At 34.6% G+C, this 14,068-nt stretch overlaps 1 protein-coding gene across 2 annotated transcripts in view; it reads right to left on the bottom strand.

Annotated features, from left to right (window-relative positions):
• Positions 1–398: 398 nt before the first annotated feature.
• Positions 399–14,068, bottom strand: part of Mios (meiosis regulator for oocyte development) — a 29,108-nt gene continuing 15,438 nt past the window's right edge. For both annotated transcript variants that reach the window (XM_013158352.3, XM_013158350.3), the window contains 4 exons: positions 9,644–9,796; positions 8,211–8,415; positions 1,354–1,483; positions 399–630 (listed from right to left, as the gene is read on the bottom strand). In XM_013158352.3, the coding sequence (XP_013013806.1) occupies positions 534–630; positions 1,354–1,483; positions 8,211–8,415; positions 9,644–9,796 (585 nt within the window). In that variant the 3' untranslated portion in view covers positions 399–533. The remainder of the gene's footprint in view (positions 631–1,353; positions 1,484–8,210; positions 8,416–9,643; positions 9,797–14,068) is intronic.

The following is a 14,068-nucleotide window of genomic DNA, read 5'->3' on the forward strand; positions in this document are numbered from 1 at the left end:
AGAGTCTCTTTAACATATGTATTATCAAACATGTAGTGCCAAATTTCATTTCTCCTTTGTGGGTTATGAGAATTCTAAAAGTAAATACCCATAATTTTATCTGAAAGGAATCTAAGAATGGTTAAGCTATCATGTGAATTACTCATTCTGTTATTTTATTTTAAAAGTATAAGATTTTATTGAAAATACTCAGTTTTGGTCTTTGAAGATATAGATTCAAGGTCTCTTCTTTGTTATCACAGAAACTGTCTATAGTGTTTGTCATTTCAGTAATACCCTAAAAGTTCTTCTAACATGAAGATTATTGACCTACTGAACAAAACGTATGTTCACACTCTGATGTTCATTTCAGCAGCATCTGTCTCTGTGAAGCACATCAAACTCACTCAAACATCAAATTGCTGATCTGATAGAATGATTTATTTTCCCATTATAGGAAAGTCATGAGTGACTTGTTCTGAGGTATGTTTTTCAGTTATGAAGGACATCTATTAGAAAGTTCCACACTTGAAGGTTTCTCTTTAGGTGACATTTTATGGCTGAACAGTCTCTGCAGGTACCAAGTTTCCTGTTGTATCCAATTGCATACATTTACACGTGCATGCAGACACAGGACACTCGGCATGGTCCCTAAAAAAACAGGACGAGAAACAGTTAAAAATCCAAACTATAGTATATGAATACATTTATAATGCAAGTTTTCAAAGCACCATTTAAAACTGGAAGGAAAAAAGCTTTAAAAGTATCAAATTAGAAATGTCTGCCAAGTTAAACTTGGGATAGAAAGTTACTAAAAGATGAATAACCTTGCTTTCTAATATACAGTAAGAGATCTCATTTACAGTTAAGAAGGTAAAGGGATATGCTCACAACTGAAATTACAGTCAATGAGACAAACTGAGTATCAGTGTGACAGCTATGATACCACAAGCCAAGTGGCACCTCACTTTCCACAGCTGGGGTGCTTTCCTACCACATATCAAGTTTACTTAAAAAGGACCAATGTAGTTTATATGTATTCTATCATTACATTTATAATTCAGTTACACAAAAAATTAGAGGATATATAGTCAGATAAACTAAATATTGCCTCTCCTCAAATAAAACTACATAATGCTACTCATTTAATACATATAAAATATATCCATTAATATAACTAATCTTATAAATTAAGATTACATAGGCTATCTAATGCTAGAAATGTGATTATCTTTGCTAACTCAAGAGATGGTAAAAAATCAAATTCATCCTTTTGCTATACAATAAGAGCATAAAACAGTAACAAAAGTTATTTAGAGGGTAATCTGTCTTATGTCCTGTAACTCTGAGCTTATTAAAGAATGTACTGATTACCTGAACCAACTAAGCATATGTCCAGCGTGTCCACCATGCCTGCAATTGTGACACCATGTAAACCAGTTGTTAAACTGAGCTAATTTCTTGTCCTTGCTCAAGTCGACTTTTTCATCTGATTTCGATCCTCCTATGGAAAATGATATTTATTCACTGTACCAGAATATTTTAAGTTTCTAAAAATGTACAACTAAAATCACATTCAAAATACAAATTTCACATCATGTTGAAACATTAAATTTGATGCTAGGGTCTAGTGTTTTACCCAACACTAATGAGAGGTAAGTATTACCTATACAAACCCTTCTAAAGAAGACAAAAAAGAAATTCTGCATTTCACAAGACTGGTACAATGCTGCTAACAAACTAGACAAAAATAACACAAAGGAAGATTACTCATCTTCCTCCTAAACAGACATAGAAATCCTGAATAAAATATAAATAAACAGAATGTTATAGTATTACAACCTTATGATTTGGCAATTTTACTTCTTGGTAAATACACTAAAGAAACTATTACATTTATCAAAATGAGACATATACTTTAATAAATGTTCTTTAATAAACTTCTGGGAAAACTGGTTACCATATGTAGCAGATTGAATCCAGAGCCCTGCCTCTTACCATATATTAAACTAAAACCAAAAGCTGAAGTTAAAACAGAAACAATCTGCTAGGAAGATAAAATAGGTAAGTCTTGAGGCATAGGTATAGAATTCCAAATTCTGAATAGAATCCCAATTGCATAAGAAATATCACTAAGAATCAGCAAAAGGAATCATACCAAATTAAAAAGCTTCTGGACAGCAATAAACAACTATTAGAGTGAAGAGACAACCTGCAGAATGGGAAAACTTTGCTAGCAATTTTTCAGACAGAGAACTAATATCTTGAATATATAAAGAACTCAAAAAAAATTAGACCCCTCCAATAAAAAACCAATTAAAAATGGACAATGGAAATGAATAGGCACTTTTCAGAAGTCCAAATGGCCAATAAATACATGAAAAATTACTCAACATTTCTGGCCATTAGAGAAATACAACTTAAAAGAGCACTGAGATGTCTTCTTACTCCAGAAAGAACGGCTGTCATCAAGAAAGCAAATTACAAAAGCTGGCAAAGATGCAGTTTCCAAAGGAACCTTTCTACACTGTTAGTGGAAATGTAAGCCCATACAATCACTGTCAAAAACAGTACTAACTCCCCAAAAGGATAGTGTAGTCATTATGTACTGCAAACATGTATTAATAACAAAAAGTTAACACTGAAAAAAATTTAAAAAGGACTTCATGGCAGCATTATTCCTAATAAAAATCTGAAAATAACTAAAGTGTTCATTAATAGCAAAGTGTAAAAACTGAACAGAACACTTCATAGTAGTAAAAAATAAATTCATCTGTATAACTAAAATTAAAAAACTCCAACAAAAGTCTAATACTGAGCAAAAAGGACAAGTCAAGGAAGAAATTCTGTATGTCTTTTATACAAAATTCAAAACACAAGCAAAAAAGGTAAACATTTGTTGAAACTACGCATACAAGGTAGAGACTAACAAACATGCCATTTAGGATGGTGGCGATCTCTGCACAGGAGAAAAGCGGCATTACTAGGTGGGAAAAAATGACTAACGTCTCAGCATTGACTGACTTATGCAAGGTATGTCTGATGTCTGACTTACAGTATATCATATATATACTATTACATTTGAGTTCACCAAAATTTAAACAAAAGTATATTATTATATATGCAAGTTCAACTCAATATCTTTATGTATCTTTTTGTGTTCAGAAAACGACCATTTACTGTCATTGTCTTGTTCTAAAACCAAAAAAATCAAATTAAAATACTTAAGGCTTTACCATTGGAGACAAAAATGAAAAACTGAAAAAGTGTTAGGCTTTCTTGAGCAATTGTTACCTGCTAGAATATGAAGATAATTATAATCAAAATTTCATTTGGGCCACTGCTGTCATGGCCTGACAGAGACAGTTGCTAAATATATTAATGTGTTTTTGCTTATGATATGAAAGTGAAACAATATATAAGTAGTATCTGTTTAGTTATTTGGCAGTAGAGGATTGAACCCATGGCCTATTCACCGGGCTACATTCTCAGCTGATTAATATTTTATTTTGAGACAGCATCTTGCTTGAGACAGTGTTAGATGCAAACTTGCAATCTTGACTCAGTTTCTCAGAGTACTGTGATTATAGGGATGCCACATCTAGTTTAGTAATTAAGAAGATATAAATGCAATGAAACTGTTTCTATGTTACCAACAATCCTCTTTTCTTTTTCTTTTGGTACTGAGACTTAAACTCAGGACCTTGTGCTTATGCCAGTGAGCTATATCCTCAGGCCCCTTTTTCCTTTTTTTGAGATAGAGTCTCACCTATGTAACCCAGGCTGACCTCAAACTTGTGATTGATTCTACTACCTAAGTCACTTTAAGATACATAGAAAACAGTCTGAGTTCAGAACAACCTAATCTTTATCTTTTTTTGATGAAACTGGAACTCTTAAGGGTACTTTGCTGCAAAGGGAAAAGGGTTACTTTTATGACCAAGTGCCTTTAAATTTAAAATGGCAGTGAATTATAAAGCTAAGTGTTACAGAATACCTGAGGGAAACCAGAGTTCACTTACATACTTTGAATAGAAGAAGCAGGAAATCAGTGTTTACCCAAGGTATGTTTGATGCCTGACTTATAGTATATAATATATATACTTTTAATAAATGTATCACTAGAAAATGGGTGTCCAACTTTTTGGTCTGCCTGGGCTGCAATAAGTGAAGAGGAATTATCTCTAGGAACATCTAAGATATATAATATACTGTGTAGAAGTAATAAAAATTCCTTTTGAAAACTCCTTTTTGAAAATTCTTTTGCAATATTTTTGTAAAACTTTCCTTTTGAAAATTCCTTTTGAAAATTCCTTTTGCAATATTTTTTATTGCATATGTGTAGGTAGACTGAAACACTGTTACTGGTTGTTATGTTTTACTTGCCAAACTACACAAGTGCATGTAACATCCTGGGTTTCCACTGACTGGCTGTATGTGGGTGCATGAAGCGGATTTGGCATTGCATGGCACCTTTCCCTACAGCACTCCCCTGTCACCTATGCAGCTCATGCTGGAGCACAATCCAAGGGAAGCATGAAAAATGTTGCTACAACAACAACAACAAATCACATAATAATGTTAAAAGTTTATGATCTTGTGGGGTCATGGCACTAGATACAGGGCCACATGTGACCCAAGAATTACACGGACATGCCTGATTTAGAAGTTGTGCTCCGTAATGACAGAGATTGTTAAAAATGTTTTGTTCACTGTAATATTTGAAGAATTCTAATCTTCACTGCATAACTGAGTATAAAACATGCAAATCCCAGGTAAATAAGCTTATGGAAATCCTAACTATTTGGATCATGAAAATGATGGTTTGTCTTTATTTTTTTTGAGACTGAGTCTTTCTGTGCAGTTCAGGCTGGCCTTGAACTCACAGCGATTCTCCAACCTGTTTCTGAAATGGCGGGATACAGGCGTGCGTCACCATACCTGATGGCAGTGTTTATTAAAGGCAAAACATCAGAGATGTTTGTATACCTCAACCTTTAGGCTATCATTAGCCCATATTTGATTTCTATTAGGTTCTGTTTTATTTTAAAACTAGGATATTTCTGATAAAAAAACATGCTTATTCTAACTTACATAGCTCAGAAATGTCTTTACATTTTCTCTCGAATTTGTCTTTTTTTTTTTTATTGGTATGGGAATCAAACTCACGACCTCACACTTGCCAGACAGGTGCTGTGCTGCTGAGCTATATCCCTGGCTATTCCCTCTAGCTTTCCTACACTATTTCCTCTCAGTTCATTTCTGAGATCATGCACTATATCCCATGTACTTACACCTACCAATTTCTATCCTAATTCACATTGTTCGGTCTTACTGCACACCTGCCAAAGCTTTCCTGAAATTTTTACATATTTAAACCTACCAAATGTTAACGAATTACCTGAAATGGAACCTTCTTCTGAAGCTTTCTAGGTATCTATCAGATAGAAGTAATGTTTCTCTCAAAATTGTTCACATTTTCCTTATTCATATTGAGGGCTAGATATGTTTCAAAATTCTGAATGCTTTGGGATTTTAGAAAAATAACAAGAACAAATATATTGTGTAATACCTTTAGAGAAGACTGAGGCTGGAAGCTGTAACCACATTCACTAGCATTTTTGTAGTGAAATATATAAATATTCATAAATAAATGAGACAAAGATCTTAGCTTCCTGTCAATTCTAAATCTAAATAGGTTTGCTGGGGATACAGCTCAGTAGCACAAGGTCCTGAGTTCTATTCCCAGTACCAAAAAAAAAAAAAAAGGTTATACTGCCAAATATAATCCATTTTTTAAAAACTCTGAATTTCCAGATCTTTCTAAAGATTGTGGAATGACATACATGGACCAATACTTATTTTCTAGAATTTATGACTTATTTATGTTTATTATATGCCATAAGTTCCATGAGGCCAATTCCTCTAAATACTTAAGTCTGATCTCTTGTAATAAATTATTTATGAAGCAAATCTAGAAATTCTGAAACAAATATGGAAAAAATGTTAAGATTTGATAAAAATGAATGTTCAACAATTATAAAAATATAGTATGATTTAATTTTCAAGTTCTCGAAAAACTAGTACCTAATAAAAAGAATAGCACTCAAGTGTCTTTAGAAGGCAAATAATCCATATAATTTCCTGAGACCTATGGTCCAGAAGATGTACTAAATTTAACTACTTCTATATATTTCCATTCACACAGACATGATTTATTTATGCTGTATTTTACCTTCTTGTTCTTTCATTGTAGAAGATACTCTAAATTGTTATTTTATTAGTATCACAGCCATACAGAAAAACTAATCAGCACGCAACACATAAAAATTCTTAATGAAAATGTGTAACTAAAATATACATCTAAAAGCATTACATATTGCCTTCACTTGTTAAAAAAAGGCCTCTACATTGAATAATAATGATTTGGCCAATGATAACTAGCAAGTTTTTCACATATGTTAATATAAAAATAAAGCAGTTTACTTAGATGAAAAAGCTACAGAACCAGAAAAAAGCTCTGGTTCAATACTTTTAAAAGGGCTATTATAATCAGAGGTGGCGAGAATAATTACAATCAGGACACAGAATTCATATTATTGTATGATGGTCACCCAGAGTTAAACACAAGAAAGTGGAGGAAATCTATCCACAACAATAAAGACCCAGAATATTCAGCTAAGGGTCTGAATCCCACAGCAATATCCTGTATGAGTCCAGCTGAAGACCTAGAGCCCATGACAGTGCCTCCCACAAATCCAACTGGAGGTCTAGAGTCCACAACAAGGACTCACGCCAGTTTGTTTTATGGATCCATGCTGGGAAGGCCCAGAGGTCAGTGGTGGAAACTAGAAAGTGTATGCCAGTGGGATGAAGGAGCTGAGCCAGTAGGCTGAGGGTTCTATGCTGGAGCTGAGAAGATATGCTCAAAATAAGGATCAGGATTGCCGTGAAAAGTACTTCAGCCATCCTCAATGATGAGCTCCTCCAATAACAGTTGAATGTAAGCCAGAAAGTCAGCGTGACAAGCTTTTCCTTGAGATTAAACAGCACACATCTTCCCCTCCAGTGCTAGGAAGCAATGCTCAATGTAAGGAGCAGAGCTCCCCTAAAGTGAACCCAGACACTCTCAGCGACAAGGTCCTGAGCTCCTCCAATGATAATGGTCAAATTCATACTGGGGAAGCTAGTTATGATGAGCTCTTCCAGGAGAACCAATGGCTCGAAACATCAACACTTAGGAGAACACAAAGCCTAGCTCTTCTCCACATCTCTATCTATGCTGACAACTTTCCTTAGGTGGGCCATCTGCACTCAGCACCATACTGATTTAATTCAGCTGGTGTTAAGCTTACCACCAGTTTGTAATTCATAACAAGGGCTAAAGTAAATGATTGCCATAGGATGAATGTCATGGAATTAGAACAAAAAGGAACACCCTGGTACTATATGCAGTTCTTTATTTATTTCACTAGTTTGTCAACTATCCAAAATGTATTTGATTAATTTTTTTACCATAGTATTTTCAAGACCAAGACCACAAAATAAAAAACAAAACAAAATAAAAATGGCCATTTTATATTACATTCAATTATCTACTGTTCTCCAAAAATGTTTCCATGTTTAGTAGAAACAGTAAAATAGTCAATTCTTCTAGCCACTAAGAAACAAGAGGCTGAGGTAGGAGGATCACTTGAGTTCAAGGCCAGCCTGCTACAGAGTTCAAGACGAGTCTCAATTGCACAGTGAGACATTCCAAAAAAACAAAACCTCTGTATTTACAAGGTAACTGACAACAGTAGAAGCAGCAGCAAAACCCAGAATGGACCTGGCTTCCAGGTTAATGCTTTCTTTATATATCTCAGATAGGTTTTAAAGATGTAAGAAAAAGTGGCAGTGCAATGAGACTACCTAAAGCTCCTTAGGAATACAAGATGTTTGTTACCAGATGCAAACACAATGATTTTTAAAATCAAATTTGAAAGAAGTTTTCTTACGGATTTTGAATTGGTCAGCATATACAAATCCAGTATTACCTGAGGTATCATGGGATACAGATTTTATTTTTAATGCACTGCTTTTATAAATCAGAGGAATCACAAAAGCTTTCAAAGAGTAACATGTCTTTTCTTAGAACATGTAATACAAACAGGCTAGTATTTATTTCACTATTAACTCTACATATGAACAATTTAAGCTCAGAAAAAATACTCTGTAGTATTATATCATACCAGGACAGCTAGAAACAGGTGTTCCCATATTAATGAGGCAAAGTGCACATCGAGGAAGGGGTTTTCGACAGCCAGGGCAACTTGTGACTTTAGACTTTGTTGGGGAGCCGCTCACACCATATTGACTGAAACCTCTGCCCTGATGAGGCACAGAGGAACAGCTGTAGGAGATGGACTTGCCACAGAAATTACAACTCACAAACACCTGAAAGGAAAAATAAATGCGATGCAAATCATAAAGGATCGAGTTTGAAACAAAAAATTATTTATAGTAACTTATTGTACAGTAACTGCCTGATACTGTAAAATGATTTATTTGCTAAGTTTGATTAGCTCTCATTTAAAACTGCCATGTAGTTAACATTATATGGGTAGTTCCTTTCCATCACCTTTAACTACATTCTTCCAAATACCATTGATATTGGTGGAAAATTAGTAATTTTAGACCCTGACATTTTAGAACTAGTTAAGACATTAGAATTCACATAGGGCTGTTAAAAATATCCTAAAACTTTTTAAAAAAAAGGTTCAGTGGTGTAATCTTCTGAACCAAATTTCCTTATAAAGAAAACATTCTGTTCCTAAGGTAAAAAAAGAGTTAAAGATTCTTAAAGACAAATTGCTAAAATTTTAGAATAGCAGCAATATAAGCTATGCATTTGTTTTTTATAATATATGCCTCAGCCCTTAGTACCTTTTTATGTAGATTAGTAACACATACAACATAATGCCATTTTATTAATACCCTGTTGCTTTAATATAAGCACATTAATTTCTCAATTTCTTAAAATAAGAAAATAGCACCATCCAGTGCTCACACAGAGGATAACCTAACATAATGTCTGAACTAATAAAATTACCTTAGATCATGTGTCCTAGGACAGTGATGGTGAAACTGGCATGTGTGCCACAGCAGACTGCTTTTATCATTGAAAACTCTAAAGGTTCGCCATCACAGTCCTAGGATATTGATCCCACAGTTTTTAAACTAGTGCTAAAAGAATAAAATTTCCATGTACAATTAGACATGTAAACATATACATATACCATTAACTTAAAAAGAATCCCCAAATACTGCTATACTGCATATGAAGAGTGTAGAAAAATGACACACCAATGGGATTTCTACCATCACATTAATAGTTTAGATTCTGAAAGGGCTTCACATGTTGGCAAACTTCACAAAATCCTAGGATTTGGGCTTTCCTAGGATCCTCTAGATTTCTGTAGTTTGTTCTATCTCAGATTAATGCTCAAGCCACCTAGTATGATTGTTAGGACTGGCAGAACCAAAGAACAGGAAGATCAAGAATGAAGTATAGTCTGGGATTGACATCAATGGGAACTCAATATAAGCAAAAGAATGAGCTGAAAATAATTTATTAAACTGAACTCAAACATATTATTTGGTTCTCGTAAAACAATGTTCTTACCTGTGCTAATGGCTTGGAACTAGGATCCAACTTACTCCTGTGAATATCAAATTCAGCTCGTTTATGCCAAAACCTCCAAGCATCTAACAAATTTCTATAATTCTCAATCCAGTACTGCACTCTTTCATCTTTCAGAACATCCAGGGGTGAGCCCTAAAAAAGAGAACATAAAGTATTTCAGTTGTTTAAAATGTTTTATTTAACCCAGAGGATTCTAGGTAACATGGCAGTATGAGTCAGAGAGAAGAAATAGTTCCCATTTTGCCAAAAGCTGTTTCCTAATGAGGACACAATAACTGACAGACATTCCATTAAACTCAAGCTGGTTTCCTCTAATGATATGGATATACATCATAGATACACACTGGCTAGGGAAGTAAAAATTCTCCTTTAGCTGAGTTTAAAGGAACTAGGAGCAAACAATTCACTGCCCTAACTGAATACAATAAATACTGATGTGAATACCCTTTTCCCCAACTATAACTCTGAGTTAATGAATGCTCACTATGTTATCCACATATATATATACCCAAATTGCTCAATCACATGTAAATGAACACTGACCCTTCTTTTTGATATCTAGCAATGTACTATGAACAGAAACACTGCTTTTGAAAACTTATCAACTGGAAGTTGAATCTGTTTATTCTTTCTCTTGTCTCCAATTAAAACACACTTTTTGACTTAAAAATAATTTAACAAAAAAGAAAGAAAACCAAACCAAACATTTTATTAGTTTTTTTTTTTTTGTCTGTAGGGTATAAATAAAAGTGGCAATTTTTCTTAAATTTACTTTGCAGTTCTCATTAAGAACTTTTTTTTTTAAAACAGTACTGTGGATTGGACTGAGCTGTATACTTGGTCCTTTTTAAATTTTTTATTTTGAGATAGGGTCTCACTCAGTCTCAAAGTTTCTTAGGCTGGGCTTAAATGTGTGATCCATTTCTACCTCAGTGTCCCAGAGTTCTGAGATTATAGGCATGTGCCACCATGCCCAGCTATGAACTTCAATTTCTTCGTGTTAAGAATTTTCCTAAACCTGTATTTTCCCTGGCAGCTGTGACATTCCACAGTTCATCTATACTTGTTTTAAGTTTTTGTGAAAGGCTTTTAGTTCTGTGCAGGAAATCTTTCTGAACTTTACATGATGCAGAAAGTAGAAAAAGACTATTTGCAATGATACCTTGGGCATAAGTTTGAGGCCCAGTTTTCCCAGTCCCACTTGAGGCCAGACAGAAAAGGAAAATAATGTTAGAAAAACCTTGTAAATATTTCACTTTTGGGAAAGTAACAGAAATTTGAAACAGTTAATACGCTCTATCTTTAGATACTCAACTAGACGCATGAGCCTTTCTTCTATTAAGAATTTCACGATCAGAGTTAAATTTAGCTAAACGTGTGAAAAACTCGTCACAATTTTCTTTTTTCTTTTTTTTTTTTTTTGAGGCAGGGTCTCACTAGGTAGTATAGGCTGCCTTGAACTTGCTTATGTAGCTCAGAATGGTTGCAAATTCACAGTGATCCTCTTGCTTTAGCCTCTTAAGTCTGAGATTACAGGCATGCGCCACTATGCCCAGTGACAATTTTATTTCTTTAAAATAATAATAATAATAAAAAAACTACTTTAGCCCTAAATGTAGCCAATTAAGCAGACCTAAGTACTAAGGTAGTACATTATCCCTGGTATTAAACAAATTCAGAGATGGATATGGTAGTGTATACCTGTAATTCCAGCACATTGTGAGGCTGAGCCAGGAGGATCACAAGTACAAGACTAGTCTGGGCAACTTAGTAAGACCCTGTCTCAAAAATTTTACAAAAGGGCAGTGGATATAGGTCAGTAAAATGCCTTGGGTTTGAGCTTCAGTAATGAGAGGAAAAAAAAAACCCGCAGAAAAATTAGGTGTCCTTATATCCTCTTTTTCCTGCTTTCATGGCACTAAAGATAAACTAAACAGATGGCAGTAAGGACAAATTAAAAAGAATCTGGTCAATTTATATTTCTCTAGATCTGTCCTGATAAAAACCTAATCTGCAGAGAAAACAGTTTAGAGATTGAGTCTATCATACCAGCAGGGGTTGGGAACTAACTTGGGCTTCTCACAGATTTACAGTAACAAAAAGGAAGGCCAAAATTTATCAGCAAGTCACTGAATTCCTAAAAGTAATAATAATCAGTATTCTTCAGAAAAGGGTCAACATAGCCAGACTTATGTAATTTCATGCATACAGTGCCCAATATTCAATTAAGAAGTCACTAGATATGTAACAAGCAAATGTACCTCAAAGTAAAGGAAAAGGCAATCAATAGAAATACGAAATAAAATAACTGATACATTGAGTTAGCAAAAACCAAAGAAATGAATTATATTACTGACAAGCACAACAGATGAGTTTAAGAATTTACTGGAAATCGTACTAGAAGATAAGAGACACAGAAGAATGAACATACAAATCAAGGGAGATGATTCAATCTAAAGAACAAAGGTAAGAAGACCTGAACCTGATGCATTTATGGATAGTACCAAATGGTTTAATATCTACACCACAGGAGTCCAAGAAGAAGAGAACAAGATTGGAGTAGCAAAAAATACTTAAAGAAATAATGACTGAAAAATTTCCAAATTTGATGAAAACATTAAGAGATACAAGAAGCAAAAACACAAAGCTAAATGAAGGAGGATAAAGAAGAACTACAACTAGGCACGTGAGTGTCATATGCTGATGTTAGTAAAGATAAAGAGAAAATCTTGAAGTAAGTCCAAGAAAATAATAAACCATCACCTACAGGGAAACAAAGACCTGACTTCTCATCAAAAACAATGAAGGCCAGAAATATACAGTCATCTCTTTACGTGCTGAAAGAAAAAAAAGTGAACTAGAACTTTCTGTTAAAATTTAAAAGCTGGGAAAAATTATCACCTATACTATGAGAAATGCTAGAGAGAAAGACCAAAGGGAAATGATACCAAGTAAAACTCTTATCTACAGAAGGAATAAAGAATGTCAGGAATAGCAAATAAGTGAATAAATACAAAATTATTTCCTTCCAATTCATAAAAGACATAATTCAAAGCAAAAATAGTAACGCTGAATGTTGAGTTTCATTTGCACTGTAATAAAAATACCACAAATAAATGTTAATTTAAACATTTATTTCAGTAAAAGGCACACTGCCATTAACTCTAACCTACCTTCAATACTCAAAATACAGAGTGTCTTTCCGTGGCTGCCCTGATATGCTCAACTGATTAAAAATGTTTATGACAATTTCTGTCAAATGATATTTTGGCATGTCCTCATCCTCCTTCTTTACCTTCTCTCACATTGTACAACTTCTGGCTCTCCCTCAGTCAACTGACCATGAGAAGTGAATATTTTCAGTCAATTCAGGACAGAGGCAGTCAAGTTAGTGCAACTAATCATTCACGAAAGACTTCCACAACTGCTTGAGACAGTGTACAGAATGATGGGATAAGTGTGTTTGAAGGAAGAGCCATGAGTGGTAGTGTATATTTTAGTGTAGCAATCTTTTAAAAATAAAATTAAACATTCACCATAGTTTTTGATCACAACATGTATTTAGAAGCAAACATCTCATCATAAGGCAAAGGAGAAGGTACACGCTGTAATTTAGATCTAAAATGTCCCTTAAAGGCTCATATGTTTGGAAGGTGACTGGACCATGGAGGTGCTATATTTACCAGTGAACTCATCCACTGATGAACTCAGCTTACTGTGCTGGTAGTTTGGAAGTGGGTCACTGGGGGGCATGACATGGAAAGATATACTCTTATCTTCAGCTTCTCTTTTTCTCCTTCCTGGCTACCATAGATTGAAGTAGTATAACATGGCTACCCTCCTTCATCTGCCATGCCCCTCTGCCATCTTGTTTCTGCCTTGGAGCTGGCCAACAATGGACTGAAACTGTGAGCTAAAAAACCTCAAAACAAACAAACAATCCCCAAAAACAACTCTTTCAGTTGTAGGTTTTCAATACTGTGACCCAGAGGTGAGAAAGTGACTAAGATAGATACTGGAATCAGAGCAGCTGGCTTGTTGATGTAACTGTATCTGACCATATGGTTTAGAAGGCTTTGGAACTGGTTTGTGGGAGGACTTTGGAAAGGCTTAAAGTTGTCAGCTAGAGAAGCCTTAGAATGTTGAAAGCAGAGTTTGACAGGAGATACTGGTTGGAGCTCAGAAGCCCAGAATGCTGACAGAATGCAGACCATAAAGGCCAGACTGGGGAGATTATCAATTGGGAACAAGGACTCTACTGGTAGTTGGACTAGAAGTCATGTGTGTTATGCTCTGGTAGAAAATTTGTATTTTGCCATTGCTTGAGGCTTTGCATGAGACTGAAATTAAGGGTAGTAGACTAATTAGCCTGGTACAGGAAATTTCAAAGCAGTCTAATGTTCA

The sequence above is a fragment of the Cavia porcellus genome, unplaced genomic scaffold (assembly GCF_034190915.1).
Source record: "Cavia porcellus strain 051 isolate PalLab524CR breed Dunkin Hartley unplaced genomic scaffold, mCavPor4.1 scaffold_2, whole genome shotgun sequence".
Taxonomy (NCBI): Eukaryota; Metazoa; Chordata; class Mammalia; order Rodentia; family Caviidae; genus Cavia; species Cavia porcellus.